This window comes from Rhinoderma darwinii, chromosome 1 (genome assembly GCF_050947455.1).
Source record: "Rhinoderma darwinii isolate aRhiDar2 chromosome 1, aRhiDar2.hap1, whole genome shotgun sequence".
Taxonomy (NCBI): domain Eukaryota; kingdom Metazoa; phylum Chordata; class Amphibia; order Anura; family Rhinodermatidae; genus Rhinoderma; species Rhinoderma darwinii.
The window spans coordinates 140248302-140268347 of record NC_134687.1 but is presented as its reverse complement, the minus strand read 5'-3'; the positions used below and the strand labels follow the sequence as shown (position 1 = coordinate 140268347).

Sequence of the window (20046 nt, the reverse complement as noted above, 5' to 3'; positions counted from 1 at the left end):
AGGTGAATAAAGTCGACTCATTTTTTCACTGAACTTGCTGGAGTGCTGCCAATTTTTGCTTTTTATATTGTGTTTGGATGCTGGATTAGTATTCAAGGGCTTGCTCCTGGACTGTCTACAGTATCACAGTGCTGCCTTCTTGCTATTTGTGTTCATATATAGTTAGATAGAATCAGCATGGAGGAAAATATACAGCAGTAATGAGCAGTGTAGATTTCATTCCAGCACTGGGGTGAGATATAACCGTTACTAGAAGCTGCAGCAGCGTCGTTTCTGTGTTTCTTTCTGCCTCTCTGCCCCTCCTCCCCTTTCCTCTCCAAAGACTTCTGTGGGCAGCTGTAACATGATCCCTCTGAGCTTCTTAAGGAAACATTAAAGGGTAACTAAACGTTCAACAAACTTCTGACATGTCATAGTGAAGCACTTCAGGGAGTAGATCGTTTTTGGCGCCTTTACAGCTACCCAATACCACCTTGCATCTCCTACCCACCCCACACAAGGATTCACACAACAGGGTTCGGGTATCTGCTGTTAAAAACAGCCATCTAGGTCCGTTTTTGATGGCCGTTTTGCTTCCTTTTCGGTTTTTGACAAATTTTTAAAAACAGATGAATTTCATGTGTAGATAATGAAACCGTGCCCTCTGCAGATAATACCGCAGTGCGCTCTGTATATAGTGCCACACGCCCCTGTATATAGTGCCACACACCCCCTCTAGCTAATACCACGCGCCCCTGCGTGTAGTGCCACGCCCCCCCCCCATCCCCTGTATATAGCGCCACTGAAGGTCCCTCTAGCAGAGGGATTCTCCAGGAGGAGCACCTGACGTCAATGTCCATATATGGACAGTAACCTCTGGGGTTTCCTCTAGGAGCGGAATCCCCGGCCAGATCATTAGCAACGGGGTTTCCGTTCAATCAGTAGCCACTGACGTCACTGTCTATATATGGACAGTGATGTCAAGGGCTTCCCCGAGCACAGCGCTTAAAGTAGTGCTGTGCCCGGGGAATTATCAGCGAGCGCAGGAGCTCCCTCTGCTCCTCCTCTCTGAACTCATTTGGAAACAGGGACCTGATCGTTCCCTGCTTCAGTATTAAGTATAACTGTGTCTGCGTCCTGAGGACGCAAACACAGTTGACAGCAGGACATACCCTCGGCCGCACAAAGCAGCGGGACACCGCCCGGAATCCGGAACTGTCCCGCTCAATCCGGGACGGGTGGGAGGGTAGTCGTCTGGGTGTCCGCCTGAAGCGGCATCCCCGGCAATGCTTTGACCGGGGATTCCGCTCCTAGCTCACATTCACCTTCCCACCGGGTGCTGCCGGAAGGTGGATGCAGCAGCACCCGGCGTTCATCCGGCCATAATTAAAATAGATAGGATGTGGTGCTGGACCTCCCTGGGAGCCGGAACCAGAAAATCAGTTTTGATTCATTTTTTTTCTGTAACACAGAAGGTCTTACTAGACAAACGAAACTCAATATTTATTGCCCAGATTCTGCAGTTTTTAGAAATATCCCACATTTGGCCCTAGTGTGCTACTGGACGGAAACACCGGCCTCAGAAACAAAGGAGCACCTAGTGCATTTTGGGGCCTTATTTTTATTAGAATATATTTTAGGCACCATGTCATGTTTGAAGAGATCTTGTGGGGCCAAAACAAAGAAAACACCCCAAAAAAGACACCATTTTGGCAAACTACACCCCCTCAAGGAATTTGAAGGGTATAGTGAGCATTTTGACCCCACAGGTATTTTGCTGAATTTAGGGAAATTATGCTCTGAAAATGAAAATCTACGTTTTTTTTCTAGTAACGTTTCGTGTTCGCTTAGATTTTTATATTTTTACAATAGATAAAGGGGAAAAAAGACCACAACATTTGTAAAGCAAACTCTTCAGAGTACGGCAATACCCCATCGGTGATAAACTGCTGTTTAGACCCACGGCAGGGAAGGAGCGCCATTTGGCTTTTGGAGCTCAAATTTTGCTTGATTGTTTTTTTTATCTAGGGGTATAGTGAGCATTTAGACCCCACAGGTCTTTTGCAGAATTTATTGGAATTAGGCTGTGAAAATGAAAATCAACATTTTGTTCCACTAAACTGTAGAATGTTTTCATTTTCACAAGGGATACTGGAGAAAAAGCGCCCCGACATTTGTAAAGCAATTTCTCCCAATTACGGTAATACCCCACATGTGGTCATAAACTATTTGGACACCCAGCAAAGCTCTAAAGAGAAGGAGCGCTATTTGGCATGCAGATTTTGCTGTATTGGTTTTTGGCCACCATGTCGCATATGCAAAACCCCTGAGGTACCAGAGTACAGTGGAAGCCCCAAGAAGTGACCCCATTTTGGAAACTGCACCCCTCAAGGCATTTATCATTTGCCTGGACAAGACAGGGCTCAGAAGTGAAGAGCAACATGCGCATTTGAAGTCTATTTTGGTGATGTTTCACATCATTGGCCCACAATTGAAGGGCTTGGAAGTCAAATAGTAAAACAAACCCCCAAGTAGTGACCCCCATATTGGAAACTACACCCCTTAGGGCATTTTAAGGGGGTGTAGTGAGCATTTTGACCCCACAGGTGATTCTACATTAGAAATTAGTGCCCAACGGACAGTGCAATATGAAACTTGATATTTTCCGCTGATATGCCAATTTAGTGCACAATATGTTGTGCCCAGTTTGTGTCACTGAAGACAAATACCACAAACTGTTAAGCCAGTTCTCCCGGGTATGGCGATGCCATATATGTGGACGTAAACTGCTGTTTGGGCACGCTGCAGGGTTCAAAAGGGAGGGCGCGACATTTGGCTTTTGGATCGCAGATTTTGCTTGGCAGTTGTTCTGTTTGGGGTTTTGCTGGTATTTCAGTTTATAATGTGGGGGCATATATGTAATCTGTGCGGGGTATATCAGGGGCATAATAAGAGGGTATAATAATGGGGTAAATTAATAATAATCCGCAGATATGTGGCCAGTGTCGCACTGATAAATGGCACCCAATCTTATCCCCTTTTGGAACACTGCATATTTTGCGTCGCTATATTCTGAGAGCCAGAACTTCTTTATGTTTTCTTCATTAGAGCTGTGTGAGGGCTAATTTGTTGCGGGACAATCTGTAGTTTTTAATTGGTACCATTTTAGGGTACACGCAATTTTTTGATCACTTTTTATTCAATTTTTTTGGAAAGCAAGGTGACCAAAAAGCATCAATTCTGACAATACGATTACGGCGATACCATATGTATATAGATTTTTTTATGTTTTACAGCGTTTGTACAAAAAAAAAATCCCTGAGAGCCATAACTTTTTTGTTTTTTTAGCGTTGACAAAGCTGTGTAAGGACTTGTTTTTCGCGGGACACGGTGTAGTTTTTATTGGTACGATTTTGGGGTACGTGCGACTTTTTGATCACTTTTTAAACTATACTTTAAAAGGGATTATGACCCAAAAAAATAGTGACTCTGGCATTGTTTTTTATTGCAGTGTTCACCGTGCGGGAAAAATAACATTATAGTTTTATAGTTCCGGTTGTTACGAACGCGGTCATACCAAATATGTGTACTTTTTTTACCGTTTTTCATTTTTATTTTCCTATAATAAAACACTTATAGGAAAAAAGGCAGTTTTTAACTTTGAACTTTTTTTATACCTTTTTTGTGTTTTGTTCCTCTAGGGTACTTGAAGACCTGCACCTCTCATCTTTATTCTAATACATTGCACTACCCACGTAATGCAATGCATTAGAGCTGACCGCAAGCCTATTAGGCTCCACCTCAGGGCGGAGCCTAATCGTTTTCCGTATGTGGCAGACCAGGAAGCCACTGTTGGCCTCCGGTTGCCATAGTAACGATCGGCATCCGTGCGACCTCATCGCAGCGATGCCGGTCTCCTGGAAACAACTAAGATGCTTTGATCGCGGAATCTAAGGTGTTATGTTAATGGCAGGGAGTGGAGCCAGCTCCATTCCCTGCCGTTACAGCAGGATGTCAGCTGTAACATACAGCTGACATCCTTCAGGCTGACAGCACAGGCTCAGCTTCTGAGCCCGCCGCGATCTTTCATCTGCGGCCGGAAGCCTATTAGGCCCCGCCTCCGGGCGGGGCCTAACATGCCGCGGTATTTGGCAGACAGGGGGCCATTGTTAGGCCTCCTGTTGCCAACAGCCCATCGGCTAGTGTGGCTATCCGGCTCTTTTAGTCGGGTAACGATGCTGCAATACTGTGATTGGTCAGTCACTACTGACTGACCAATCACAGCGATTGCTGGCGGCGCCGCGCCATGATTGTTCCCACGACGAGTCACGGTGACTATTGGCTGTCTATGACAGCTGATGTCGCTGTTCTATCACCATGGTAACAGAAAAGCACCATGACGTAACTGTACTTCATGGTGCCTTAAAGAAGGGCAAGCCATGATGTACAGTTGCGGCAAGGTGCATTAAGGGGTTAAACACACCGAAGGTAAACTGAAGCAGACGCCGGACATATGTGAACGGCCCCTAAGTGAGTGAACTGTTTAGGAGGGAGGAAATGAGCCTGATTAGTGGAGAAAGAGACATTTTTCTCTAATAAGATATATTACAAACTTTCTTCTCTTCCTTAATACTATTGATTTATGCAAAGTGTGGCACCAATTGAAGTACTAATGTCTATATCTTTATGTATTTTCAGAGATGTTATGAACACAAGCAATATCGAAATGGGTTGAAGTTCTGCAAACAGATACTGTACAATCCCAAATTTGCTGAACATGGAGGTAAATATCAGATGTAAATATGAGCTATATAATTGAATAGTACATTCAGGAAGAAGAAAATAACATACTGCTGGTCTTGTTTCCATTGTATTCCTTTGAGGCTAACTTTTACTTATTGTGTGTTTATATTAGAACATTGCCAAATCCAACCCCTTTTCCACATGTGAAAGAACCACCTTTCTCAATGGGGGAAAAAAGCAAGATAAATATGTAAGGGAATATGGAGATCAAATATGCTCATGAGTCCTAACACATTACATTGTTTAGAAATGATTTATTGTTAAAAAAGAAGTACTGCACCACAGTCTCCCACCCTTAGCCCTGGTCCAAATCTCGTCATTAAAGAGGCTCTGTCACCAGATTTTGCAACCCCTATCTGCTATTGCAGCAGATCGGCGCTGCAATGTAGATTACAGTAACGTTTTTATTTTTAAAAAACGAGCATTTTTGGCCAAGTTATGACCATTTTCGTATTTATGCAAATGAGGCTTGCAAAAGTACAACTGGGCGTGTTGAAAAGTAAAAGTCCAACTGGGCGTGTATTATGTGCGTACATCGGGGCGTGTTTACTACTTTTACTAGCTGGGCGTTCTGACGAGAAGTATCATCCACTTCTCTTCAGAACGCCCAGCTTCTGGCAGATCACGCTGTGACGTCACTTCCCCAGGTCCTGCATCGTGTCGGCACCAGAGGCTACAGTTGATTCTGCAGCAGCATCAGCATTTGCAGGTAAGATCGACTTACCTGCAAACGCCGATGCTGCTGCAGAATCATCTGTAGCCTCTGGTGCCGATGTGTCCTCGCTCGTCTGACACGATGCAGGACCTGGGGAAGTGACGTCACAGCGTGATCTCTGGAGAACACGGCTGTGTCTGCACTGCCAGAAGCTGGGCGTTGTGAAGAGAAGTGGATGATACTTCTATACACAACGCCCAGCTAGTAAAAGTAGTAAACACGCCCCGATGTACGCACATAATACACGCCCAGTTGTACTTTTACTTTTAAACACGCCCAGTTGTACTTTTGCAAGCCTCATTTGCATAAATACGAAAATGGTCATAACTTGGCCAAAAATGCTCGTTTTTAAAAAATAAAAACGTTACTGTAATCTACATTGCAGCGCCGATCTGCTGCAATAGCAGATAGGGGTTGCAAAATCTGGTGACAGAGCCTCTTTAAAGTAAATCAAGTTATACATTTAGCTCCGTAATAAAACAGACCTAAAATACATAGCGTTGAAAGGTTAACATTCGCTTCAAGTCCCCGTTGTGTGTGTGAGAAACCATCCTCTGGTTTAAAAACTGTATGTGCAAATGCAGCAAGTGAGGCAGACCGGGACTGGCAAGGCCGTGCATTGACGACATTGCTCTGCTGTTGCTCACACATAAAGCGTGTAGCTGCACTGGGGCACCGAGGGAGGGTTGCCTTGTGGGGAGTGTAGTGCCTAGACATCAGTAGTAAGCTGCAGAGAGGGGTGTTTGGGAGAGGATGGGCTGGGTTATGGAAAGATTCTTTGGATGGAGGTGTGGCTTAAATGTGTTGGGCGTGACTCATCTGTTGTGGGTGTGGCTTAGTCTCTGCTTGTCATGGGTCAGCACTGTGAATAAAACCTGGTAAGTAATTATTACTGTGAGTGAAGTGTTTTAGTGACTTTTTTGTTGTTTTTGTTGTTTAGCATTTTTCCAATAAAACATTGTAATATTAAAAATTGTAACAGTCAGTGTCTTTAGTGATATGTTTATAGTGTGGGTGATATTTGCTTAGTGTCTGCAGTGTATGAATGACATAAGGGAAGGGTACCCAAACACAGTTCTTGCACAAGGGCCCTTCGCTGTCGGTGTCCGCACCTGTTGGCAACAGTGGCATACATGCGCTAGGTGTCAACAGCTTCTACATTGGCCTTTATATCCACTAATACCAACACACCTACACCGTAATGGGAGAGCCTTTCAAGGAAAACCTGCTGGTTCACATGCACAACGTTGACTCGGCAGCAGCTATACCCCACCTGCATTGCTAGGCCTCCTATTCCCACACTATTTCTTTATTTACTAACTATTTTTATGGCCATATTTGTTCAATTCATATATAAGAATTCTATACATTGATGTCTTTATAAGAAAATCCAGATGACCTTTGTTTCCTTTTCTAAAGAAACGCTAGCAATGAAAGGACTGACTTTAAATTGTCTTGGGAAGAAAGAAGATGCTTATGATCTTGTACGCCGAGGACTAAGGAATGACCTCAAAAGTCATGTCTGTATCCTTTTATAGATGATAATATTGGTGATTTAGCAGATATTCTGGATTATCGGAGAAGTAGTAAGGTTAGAGAATCTTTTAGGAAAACAGTGCGAATTAAAAGGTCAACACACTATTTTTTACTATAACTTTTGTTTTTTTTAATGATAAAAAAAATATCTGATTATCTGTTCTTAGTCTTCTGCTTCTTTTATTTATATATATATATATATATATATATATATATATATATATATATATATATATATATAAAAAGGGGTATTCCTGCAATCTAAATTTTTCCCCACAGTGTCCAGTACTATAACAGGCGTAAATGGACTGTCCATGCTGAAATTAACTTGCTTTGTCCTGCCTTTTGTGTGTATTTCCCCTTTCTCTCGTGTCGTCTTCATAGAGCTGAATGGGTGGTTCAGCTTCTAATACGACGAGATCTTGAAGCTCTCTCTGTATGGAGGCATATTTTTTGCAGCTGTCCATACAGTCGCTGTTTAGGGATGTGCTGTATGCATAGACTGTAGTGTGCACATTCTATGGACATGCTTGTATTGGCAATATACCATACAGCCGCTGTCTCAGATCTTGGCTTCCGGGCCAAACTTTCAATGTGCAGTCTCCTTAATACTAAATATTAATCCGTGAGATCCTTTAAACTATTTAGATGCTAGATTATCCTTTTTAGGGGAAAATAAAAAAAATCAAAACATTCTTTGTATTTTATGAGAGAAACACTTAGGCCCCATGCACACGAACGTGCTTTTGCGGCCGCAATTCCCCCGAAAATCCAAGGGCGAATTGCGGCCCCATTCATTCCTATGGGGCCATGCACACGACCGTGGTTTCCACGATCCATGCATGGCCCAGGAGCCCGGACCACAGAAAGAACGGGCATGTCTTATTACGGCCGTGTTCTGCGGTCCGGGCTCATAGTAAAAAATGGACCCGGCCATGTGCACGGCCCGTGATTTGCGGGTGACACTCCGCCCCCGGCCGACCCAAAAATCAAGGCCATGCACATGGCTACGGTCGTGTGCATGAGGCCTTAACATTTTTGCTTACCTGAGTTTCCTAAACATTTGTGGATAAAGTCCTTGTTTACAATGGGATCACGCAAAATTCTTAGTGCTTTATTTCCTGTTATGTTAGATTTGAGTCCTATTTGCCTTAACTTTGGTTATATAGGCTGGCATGTGTATGGATTATTGCAAAGATCTGATAAAAAATATGATGAAGCCATCAAGTGTTACAGGAATGCTCTAAAATGGGATAAAGACAATCTGCAGATCCTGCGGGACCTTTCTTTACTTCAGATCCAAATGAGGGACCTGGAAGGTTACCGGGTATGTGCAATTTTGCTCTACTTCCCAAGTGACTTAGTCAGCTACCACTAGGTAACTATCATTCTTTACATCTGTGATTGACTTTGTTAAAAATCGCTTCATACACCCACCTCCTGCATGATAATCTGGTCAATTAATCAGTTTCCGCCAATCATCGAAATTTCTCTTTCATATGCAGCACAAGCTAACTTGTGGTTCACTGTATGGGAGGCTATTCAATTCTCACCTAATAAGTGCTGTTGTGGCTATTTCTAATTGTTAAATATACACTTAGCTTTACTATTCAGTGAAAATTGGGAGATTTTATTTTTAGTCTATAAAAATGTTTTTCAGGAAACAAGATATCAATTGCTGCAGCTGAGGCCTGCACAAAGAGCTTCCTGGATTGGATATGCTATTGCATACCATTTGCTGGAAGATTATGAGATGGCAGCAAAGATCCTTGAGGAGTTTCGGAAGACTCAACAGGTACTACCCGGTTAATGCTTCATATCCAGATCACCAGCTGTTCTGAATATATAGTTGGTCTTGTTTGAGAAGGAACTCTTAAAAAGGGGGGGGGGGGCAGAAGCAGAGAGAGAGGACACAAAGGCTGCTGACTAAATAAGTCTATGGAGAGGGGAGGTGGGAGCAGGAGGAAAGCGGAATAAAATACTGCCCATAGAAGTCTATGGAGAGGGGGGAGCAGCAGCAGAGTGAGAGACACAAACAGACAGACGTGCAGCAGCTTCCTGGCAAGACTGTCACCCAAATGCTGGATTCTCAGCTACACTCCTCATTATTGCTTTGTATTCTGCTCCATGCTGCTTCAGCTTCTATTTACATCTGATAGAGATAGATCAGGATTCTCCTCTTCTGTGTGCTGTGTATAAAAGACATGATAGCAGTTAGGCTCCACACACTAGCTCAGAAAACTGAGAATTAGAGCCTGCAATGGGGGAAACTGCAAAAAAAAAATACAGAATACAAGTCATATAATGTCCAGAAATAGTGTTATGTACACACATGACACCTTATTATGAAAAGTCAGGTACGCTTCAGTGTTTTTTTATTTTTAGTTTCTTTCACCCTACTACACCACAACCTTACTTGTTATCCCTTCTGGTAACTTTTTAAGCCCTATACCTTAGGCACCAGGATTTCTATATCTTGCACTGATGAGGGCTATTAGGCTTAAAACAACGATTTGCAAGTTGGAGTAAGTGGCTTAGTCTATGATCCAGAATGGAGAGATGCTTTGTAAGAGCGACTCCGGTTCTAGCGGACTTAGGCCATCCTTGTATTACGTGGACGACCATTCATCTGAATGCCCGCCGTATAACACTACATTTGTCTGGCCAGAGAAGGCTTCCCCAGCAAAAGCAGCTGTTTACCAGGGGTTTCAAAATCAATATAAAGCTGATGTGACAACTGCTTTTTTAAGGGACACTGTCCTCATAAATTGAGATTTTAAGGTCCCCCCCCCCTCCGTTTCTGTAGTGTTTTATTTAGTTTTTTCCATCCAATTAAAAATCTTAAGTATTGCAGTTTTCTACAAGCTGGCAGCGAGCAACTGAATACGCTGAGCTGCAGTCTGGTAGTCTACAGTGAAAGAGTGTAGACATCAGACAAAGAGTAAGGGGACAATGGTAAAAATCAAGTCTAATACTTTATCCAGTTAAAATGAGCTTTATTCTAATGCTGCCACTTCGTGTCGGGCCTGTGCATACACTAGTAACATTGTGTTCATAGTTAAGTGGCTTCATGTGGCAACGTCATCAAATCGCTGCGGCAGGTGGTTGCTTCACTATGGCTGTGATGTCATTAAATGCTTTGTAAACCTTTTGAGAAAATTTCTATATAAAGAAAACAAAACAGGATTTTAGACCACTTTTTAGTTCTGGTTTTGATAAAAAAAAACAAAAAAAAAGTTATTTTTTGAGATACAGCTTCTATGTATCCGGGATACATAAAAGCTTTATCTTGTGCTTTATTTTGCGCTGCGGTGACAGCGGATCCCACGTGTCTCACGGATTAAGCTGCTATTGATCACATCTTCAAGTTCATGGTTTAGATGTGATTGATAACAGGTGGATCCTGCGTGTCGGAGACCGGACCGTCTGTCACTGAAGCAGTCCGTCCCGCTGACCTGATGGATTCGGGTTGGAGCGCAAGATACAGCTTCTATCTCAAAAGGTAACTTTTTATTTATTTCATTTTTTAATAAAAAAACAGTTAAAAAAAGGTGTGTGTGTGTGGTGCCTGTGTGTGCGCTGCGCTCCCAAAAGGTTCACATAACCTTTAAGGCGTACTTTATGCCCAGTCCCCACCATGGTTTTAGCGGAATGGAACCGGAGCAAAAAAGTAATCCTGGAAGTAAATACATCGTAATACACAATTAAAGTCGATCTGTCACCTAGCACAAGCAAGCTATATTGGCTGATTGTGTGGTTTTGTTCCCTAACGGTGTCATTTATGAGTGCTCACTTCTACCAGATGTTTGTGTGGTTTCCTAAGTCAATAACTAATGTGGCATTTACTTCCTCTCTCTTACTATCTAATTTAAAGAATGGGAAGTTTTTCCTTGCAGCTATGACCTGGATCAGCGCAGCTTTATCCTACATGGGAAATCAATGTCTAGATTTCTCACTCGGAGCACTGTCGCGGGACCCTTCCTGAGCAGTTTTTTTTTTTTTCAGTTATCGCTATGCCTTAGGTATACTCTACCTGACACACTGATTGCAACAGTTTCTGAAAATATTACAACCCTGTTATGTCTGCTTTACGAAACATATATTTTATCTATTTAGACTTAATTTTTGCAGATACGGCTCTGTTGATATTAATCCTTCACTAGTCTCACTTTTCTTTCCTATATATTTTTTGGTCTTACTTGAGTATGTGTGTTGCACGGCTAGAGTTAGATGTGAGCTCACATTTGAAGGAGTTATCCGGGATTTTGAAATTGATGGCGCATCCTTAGGATAAGCCATCGGAATTAAATCGGTGGGGGTCTGACTCTCGGCACCCCCACCGATCAGCTATTTGAAGGAGCCGCGATGCTTGTACCAGCGCTGCAACATTTTCATTGTTTGCATAGGTTTCCTTTTCGTACTTTCTCACTTACTTTCATAGCCACTGTGCGAGGTATTGCAGCATTGTCCCATTCAAGGCCATACATTTTAAAACACCAGATAACTCCTTTAACATGTTGTGACAATCCGTCAAGGTTTTGTTCTCTGCAGGTCACTTGCAGATGCAGTTTTTGTAGAGGTACTAGATTGCTGAAAACAGCAGGTCACTCCAGTCTTTATGTAGCCATTAATACAATGTGGTTTACTCTTTCTTGTAATCCAGAATATATGTCCCGTCTCAGCGCCTCTGTCATAACCGCTCCCAATGTTCTGTTTCCAGCAGCAGAGTTTGGAGGTTGTATACTGTGGCTGGCATTCAGCTGATCTCCGCCAGTCAGCATTGTTAAGCACACTCCAGTTACTATGCTTCGTTTTCATCTAAACGACCGTGTGCTTTTTGTTCTCCTTAGACCTCTCCAGACAAGGTTGACTATGAGTATAGTGAGCTGCTGCTCTATCAGAACCAGGTTCTTCGAGAAGCTGAGCTCTATAGGGAGGCTCTGGATCACCTCTGCACCTATGAAAAGCAGATATGTGATAAGCTGGCAGTGGAAGAAACGAAAGGTAATTTTATAGGGAACAATGTGTGCTTTTCCTATACTGTTCAGTTTATTTTTTGCCATTGTTTTTTTTGTTTTTTTCTGTAAGAGTAAGCAGTTTTTCCGCATGTAAAACAGGTCACTGGACTGTATAGTGTCTGTTGCGACTGCCATTGGTATTGACTCTCCACTTATATCACTATTTATAGTCCAGTTTGTGCGTTCTATATTTGTTATAAATGTGTTTTGATTTATTTTTCTCTCGTTGTTCAGGTGAATTGTTGCTGCGCTTGGCCCGCTTTGAAGACTCCGCAGATGTCTACAGAGGTTTGCTGGACCGGAGCCCAGAGAACTGGGCTTATTACAAGGGTTTAGAGAAGGCTCTTAAGCCCGGTAAGGTCATATCTGGTTATAACTCTGTACATAGAAGGGGAAGATCAAAACTTGAAACAGAGAATTAATTCTCTTATTGTCCCTATAATTCCATTCTTTTGTCTGATCTGACATGGGGCATTGAAAGATGCATGGTGCATGCTGGGCAGTACCGTGGCCAAGGCAACCATACAATACCTAGAGCGTGTCATGTACGCATATGATGTTCGATCAAGAGGAGAATGGAATCATAAGAAAGCTTTAAAGATTTTACCATCTTTTTCAGCATTGCCTTTTTTTTCAGTTCTGTTCTTTATGCGTTGTTTACTAGTTAAGATAGCTGGGCCTGCTCAAATGTCAGGTCACCTCAAAATTTGCTACTGGCCTTTATTCTCGGATCTGTTTTTAAAATAGCTGTCCAACCTGTTAGGTGAGTCTTCAGGAATTTTGAGGCAGATTTTGACCTGCCTGCACTTTTTGCCTTGTTTTTCGCAACGTTTTTCAAAAAACGCCATGAAAACCGTTTCTCTGCCTTCCATTGATGTCAATGGGAGGTCAGAAACGGAAACGCGCGAAGAAAGGGCATGATGCTGCTTTTTCCCACAAATCCGTATATTGCTGCATCAAAAGACTGTGAAAGTGGACTCCGGCACAGGAGCTGTACTCATGATCCCAGCTGCTGAAGAGTGACTGACTGTAAGGGTATGTGCACACACACTAATTACGTCCGTAATTGACGGACGTATTTCGGCCGCAAGTACCGGACCGAACTCAGTGCAGGGAGCCGGGCTCCTAGCATCATACTTATGTACGATGCTAGGAGTCCCTGCCTCGCTGCAGGACAACTGTCCCGTACTGTAATCATGTTTTCCGTACGGGACAGTTGTCAGGCAGCGAGGCAGGGACTCCTAGCATCGTACATAACTATGATGCTAGGAGCCCGGCTCCCTGCACTGTGTTCGGTCCGGTACTTGCGGCCGATATACGTCCGTCAATTACGGACGTAATTAGTGTGTGTGCACATACCCTAAATTGCAATCTGTACCAATCGCAGTGATGTCAAAGGCAGAGAACCCACTTCAAACAGCAGTGGCTACCCCAGCATTACATTTGCTTGGGCTGGCGATCATACACTCACAGACCCAGTTCTAACAAAGGGTTGTCTAGTGCTGATGCCTGCTAAAGCAAACCTAGGTACAGTATGCTCTAACAAAAAAAAAAAAAACAGGTTCTTGTCATGTTACAAAGTCAGTACAAGTTGAATAATTTCAGAATTTTTTCCACCTTTAATGTGACCCATAATCTGTACAATTCTATTGAAAAATAAATTTACCTCTTTTAGGGTGGAAAAATAAAAATAAAGAACAATAATAATGTGGTTGCATGAATATGCACACACTTAAACTAATACTTTGTTGAATTACCCTTTGACTTTATGACAGAATTCTACCCAAAAAGACTGAAAACTGTCAGCATTGCATGGCACATCTTGACTTGGCAATTGTTGCCCACTCTTCCTTGCAAAACGCTCCAAATCTGTCAGATTGCGAGGGCATCTCCTGTGTACAGCCCTCTTCAGGTCACCCCACAGATTTTCAGTGGGATTCAGGTCTGGGCTCTGGCTGGGCCATTCCAAAACTGATCATCTTCTGGTGAAGCCATTCTTTTGTTGATTTGGAGGTTCTGCTTTGGGTCATTGTCGTGCTGAAAGGTGAAATTCATCTTCAGCTTTTTAGCAGAGGCCTGCAGGTTTTGTGCCATTATTGACTGATATTTGTTGATAATTCCCTTCACCTTGACTAAAACCCCAGTTCCAGTTGCAGAAAAACAGCCCCATAGTATAATGCTGCCTCCACCATGCTTCACTGTGGGTATGGTGTTCTTTTGGTGATTGTCAGTGTTGGCTTTGCGACAAACAGACCTTTTGGAATTATGGCCAAAAAGTTCAACCTTGGTCTCATAAGACCACAACACGTTTTCCCACATGCTTTTGGCAGACTTGATGTAGGTCTTTGCAAAATAGCCGGGCTTGGATGTTTTTCTTTGTTAGAAAAGGCTTCCGTCTTGACACCCTACCCCAGAGCCCAGACATATGAAGAAAACGGAAGATGGTTGTCAAATGCGCACTACATAACCAGTACCTACCAGAAAGTACTGCAGCTCCTTTAATGTTGCTTGTAGGCCTTTTGGTAGGCTCCCGGACCAATTTTCGCTTTGTTCTTTCATCAAGTTTTGAGAGACGTCCAGTTCTTGTAATGTCACTGTTGTGCCAAATGTAATCCACTTCTTGATGATCGTCCTCACTGTATTCCATGGTATATCTAAAGCCTTGGAAATTATTTGGTACCCTTCTCCTCACTGATGTCTTTCAACAATCCGATTGATGTGTTATAAGCTCTTTACGGACCATGGCTTTTGCTATCACATGCAACAAGGAAAATCCTAATAGACCAGCTGAACTTTATATGGGGTTACTCAGAATCACTTAAATAATGGCAGCTTTGTACTGACTTCTATTTAACATGAGTTTAAATGTGATTGGCTAATTCTGCACACAACCACATACCCAATTATAAGAGGGTGTTCACACTTATGCGACCACATTTCTTTTTTTATTTTTCCCCTCTAAATGATTTCAGTTTGTTTTTAAATGGCATTGTGCAGATTATGGGTCACATTAAAGGTGGAAAAAGTTCTGAAATGACTCCCCTTGTACTGACTTTGTAACCTGACAAAAACCTGGCATTTTAACAGGGGTGTGTAGACTTTTTATATCATATATAATATATATGTGTAAATCTATCAAACAAAAGAACGTTTCAATATGGCTTACTGGGATCTTTCTCAAGCAGTGACTGACAATCAAGTGTGGGTTTAAATGCTCTAGTGTTACAAGTGAATTTGCACAACCGGAAATATACATACATTGTGAGAAAAGGATCAATTCCATAACTTAAAAGATTACCTATCAATCAGGTGACACGAGGTGTACATATAGTGTTAGTATAATAAGAAATATATACTAATCTTCAAAGATGGGAAATGTGTACATTGGTGGGTAAAACAATGTGATAATATACAGTGGTGGTGTGGTGAATACACATGAGAAATATGAACAAAGAGAGTAAGAGGAGGAAGATGCTACTCAGCGCTGAACGACACTTCAAAATCCGAGCTCACTACATTGGCGTCTCCGAATCACAACTGCGCATGTGATAGACATTATGGAGCAGGGTGCTTACATTGCGGGTGCCGTCTCCAATACAGGATTCAGTGTGGAAAAGTGAAGAAAGATAAAAACAATACGAAGAGAACAAAGTATTTTGTTAATTTCTCAGCATTTACAACAGGATCACAGGTGGCAGACGGAAACCGTTATGGGGAAAAAAAGTAATATAAACGAATAAGGGAAATGTAGAATGTTGGCGCCACCTGGAGGTAAAGTTGAAAAATGAATGAAATAATATAAGCAGGTTGGAGATGGGACTAAAATGACTAAATAAATAAAATTAGGTCAAATGAAATGGCAACACCAATGGAGACCTGTGAAGTATGTAAACTGGGGTAAACCCAGTTAAGAAGTCAATCTAGTAACATGCAACATATATGCCCAGTGTCATAAGATACAACATGTCGCAGGGACCCCACTGCTGTCGAAGAGGTGAACCCACACAGTATCCAGAACATAAAGGGGATTAGTTGTGCTAACATCGTGGAGTAACTTCTTCAGTTCAAACGCAAAAACACAAACACCAGGGGCTATTATCAGCCAAAATGTATTATTAGATAGAACCATCGCAGATATGTGAACAATGTATAACATCAAGCAATAAAGGACAATCCCGAACAATGGTCCTGGTATAATGAGAAGAATAAATGGGGATACAGTTGCCAAACTGAAAAACAGATCAAAACAAAAATATAATGAAAACTTTGTGTGTCCAAAAGGGGTGAGGGTTCCAACATACTTGTGGGGAATCGAAGTCCCTGGAGACAAAACATAAACATACAGTAAATTAAAAGCTTACAAAAAATTAAAAACAAATAGGTGTCAGTACTTGTCTAATTCCCACAGAGTGTACCTTAACAGACCACAGGATCACTCATCCTAGGCCCGTACCACCTAATTTAAAATCTACGTTAAGGCCATATGGTCTGAGTGTGTTGAGCCTGAATTTTTGAGTGATTCCATCCGGTCACCACCTCGATTCAGGGGTGGAATGTGATCAATGATCCTGAACCTCAGCTGATTTTCAGTGTTAATGTTTGGATGAATGTTTCTGCAAAATGTTTGGAGACATGTATATGTGAGAGATGGATCTACATATATATGAGAGAGATAGCTCTAGATATATATATATATATATATATATATATATATATGAGAGAGATCTAGATATATATATATATATATATATATATATATATATATATATAGAGAGAGATCTAGATAGATATATATATATATATATATAGAGAGAGATCTAGATAGATATATATATATATATATAGAGAGAGATCTAGATAGATATATATATATATATATATAGAGAGAGATCTAGATATATATATATATATATATAGAGAGAGAGATCTAGATATATATATAGAGAGAGATCTAGATATATATATAGAGAGAGATCTAGATATATATATAGAGAGAGATCTAGATATATATATAGAGAGATCTAGATATAGAGAGAGAGATCTAGATATAGAGAGAGAGAGATCTAGATATAGAGAGAGAGAGATCTAGATATAGAGAGAGAGAGATCTAGATATAGAGAGAGAGAGATCTAGATATAGAGAGAGAGAGATCTAGATATAGAGAGAGAGAGATCTAGATATAGAGAGAGAGAGATCTAGATATAGAGAGAGAGAGATCTAGATATAGAGAGAGAGAGATCTAGATATAGAGAGAGAGAGAGATCTAGATATAGAGAGAGAGAGAGATCTAGATATAGAGAGAGAGAGAGATCTAGATATAGAGAGAGAGAGAGATCTAGATATAGAGAGAGAGATCTATAGAGAGATCTAGATATATAGAGAGAGAGAGATCTAGATATATAGAGAGAGAGAGATCTAGATATATAGAGAGAGAGAGATCTAGATCTATAGAGAGAGATCTAGATCTATAGAGAGAGATCTAGATCTATAGAGAGAGATCTAGATCTATAGAGAGAGATCTAGATCTATAGAGAGAGAGATCTAGATCTATAGAGAGAGAGATCTAGATCTATAGAGAGAGAGATCTAGATCTATAGAGAGAGAGATCTAGATCTATAGAGAGAGAGATCTAGATCTATAGAGAGAGAGATCTAGATCTATAGAGAGAGAGATCTAGATCTATAGAGAGAGAGATCTAGATCTATAGAGAGAGAGATCTAGATATGTATATATGAGAGAGAGATCTAGATATATATGGCGGTTGTTTTTCTTAGGGTGGACACTGTGTGGGATAAATAACGTTAAATTTTGATATTTCTGACTTCTAAAGGCCCAGCGATATCACTTTTATGTTTACATGATATGGTTTCTTACATGGCCAAAACATGGGAAAAGGTGTTTTTTTACTTGTATAGTGTTAAAAACGTTATTACATTTAATTATTATTTTTTTGTCACCCATGGGGACTTGTTAGAGCGCTGGTACTATACACTGCATACTTATGTATTTCCATGTATGGTACTTTTAAAGGTTTCTGGCAGGGCTTAGTAGGAGGAGAAACACGGCAGTCCTAATAAAAATCCAGCAAAAAAACAAGGTCTCAAATAGCGATGTAGTCCTAATAATAAAGGGGAGGCAAAAATAGAAATATCTAGTGATCCTTAAGGAAAAAATTCACATTTTCTGCAGGAACATTTTCTTACACGTCTTGCACACGACCGAGTTGCAAAACCGTGAAAAACAGTCCATGTGTCGGCCGGATTTCCCTGCCCGACCACGGTACAGGTGAACAGGACTCCTGGCATCATAGACATTTTATGATGCTAGGAGTCCCTGCCTCCCCCTGGAACTGCAGTTCCGAACTGAAAAAAAATTATACAGTACGATCTCGGTCGTGTACAAGAGCACTTATTGTTCATATGGAAAATATCAATGTGGTACTAGTGAAAACCAGAAGTGCAGTTTTTACCTGTGGTTTTCCCCTTAGGGCCAATTCACACTGAGTTTTTTTTGGTGCTGAATTTGACACGGAAACCGCTTCGGAATGCGAAACAAAAAAAAAATGTCCGAAACCGCTTCCCATTGATTTCAATGGGAGGCGGATGCGTTTTTTCAGTAGCCGCTTTTAGCCACTTGCGGGGTAAAAAAGCAGCATGTTCTTTTTTGCGGCGGTTCCGCCTCTGATCTCCCATTGAAATAGGAGGCAGAGAAAGCGGTTTTCGCTGTGTTTTTGTTGCCCGTAGACCTAGATGGCCGCGGGCGAAAACCGCAGCAAGAAAGTGCAGGCAGGTCAAAATCTGTCTCAAAATGCCTGAAGGAATTTTGAGGCAGGTTTTTTCTGCCTACAAATTCCTTCATGTGAACTACGCCTTAAAGAGGCTCTGTCACCAGATTTTCAAACCCATATCTCGTATTGCAGCAGATCGGCGCTGCAATGTAGATTACAGTAACGTATTTTTTTTTTTTCAAAAACGAGCATTTTTGGCCAAGTTATAAGCATTTTTATATTTATGCAAATGAGCTTTTCTTAAGTGCAACTGGGCGTGTTTAAAGTTATGTACAAGTGGGCGTGTATTGTGTATGTATATATGGGCGTTTTTACTTGTTTTACTAGCTGGGCGTTGTGAATAGAAGTGTATGATGCTGACGAATCAGCATCATCCACTTCTGTTCGTTAACACCCAGCTTCTGGCAGTGCACAGACATACAGCGTGTTCTCGAGAGATCACGCTGTGACGTCACTTCCTGCCCCAGGTCCTGCATCGTGTCGGATGAGCGAGGACACATCGGCACCAGGCGACAGAGGCTACATCGACTTACCTGCAAACGCCGATGCTGCTGCAGAATCAACTGTAGCCTCTGTCGCCTGGTGCCGATGTGTCCTCGCTCGTCCGACACGATGCAGGACCTGGGGCAGGAAGTGACGTGTCAGCGTGATCTCTCGAGAACACGCTGTGTGTCTGTGCACTGGCAGAAGCTGGGTGTTAACGAAGAGAAGTGGATGATGCTGATTCGTCAGCATCATACACTTCTATTCACAACGCCCAGCTAGTAAAACAAGTAAAAACACCCAGATGTAACACACAATACACGCCCAGTTGGACATAACTTTAAACTCGCCCAGTTGTACTTAAGAGAGGCTCATTTGCATAAATATAAAAATGGTCATAACTTGGCGAAAAATGCTCGATTTTGAGAAAAAAAAAATGTTCCTCTAATCTACATTGCAGCGCCGATCTGCTGCAATACGAGAGGGGTTTGAAAATCTGGTGACAGAGCCTCTTTAAGGATAATGGGGAGGCTCCGTTCCATTACACGTCATGGTATTTGACCAGAGCTGTTGCTGGTGCGCTTGGAAGATTGGGGTCTCGGTGACGGTAAGGAGAAGGGGTATATGAAGCTTAGGCCTCATTCATATGACAGGGTCTGAGTGTCTGCAGGTGATGCCACCCAGCCCCCTGCAGGTGATGCCACCCAGCCCCCTGCAGGGGATGC

The 20046-nt window shown here is 41.9% G+C and overlaps 1 protein-coding gene across 1 annotated transcript in view; it reads left to right on the top strand.

The window, feature by feature from the left end:
- NAA15 (N-alpha-acetyltransferase 15, NatA auxiliary subunit) overlaps positions 1-20046 on the top strand; it is an 86762-nt gene that overhangs the window by 30612 nt on the left and 36104 nt on the right. The window contains exons 2-7 of the mRNA XM_075860437.1: positions 4678-4762; positions 6917-7021; positions 8203-8360; positions 8694-8828; positions 11884-12037; positions 12286-12405. Of these exons, the coding sequence (XP_075716552.1) occupies positions 4678-4762; positions 6917-7021; positions 8203-8360; positions 8694-8828; positions 11884-12037; positions 12286-12405 (757 nt within the window). The remainder of the gene's footprint in view (positions 1-4677; positions 4763-6916; positions 7022-8202; positions 8361-8693; positions 8829-11883; positions 12038-12285; positions 12406-20046) is intronic.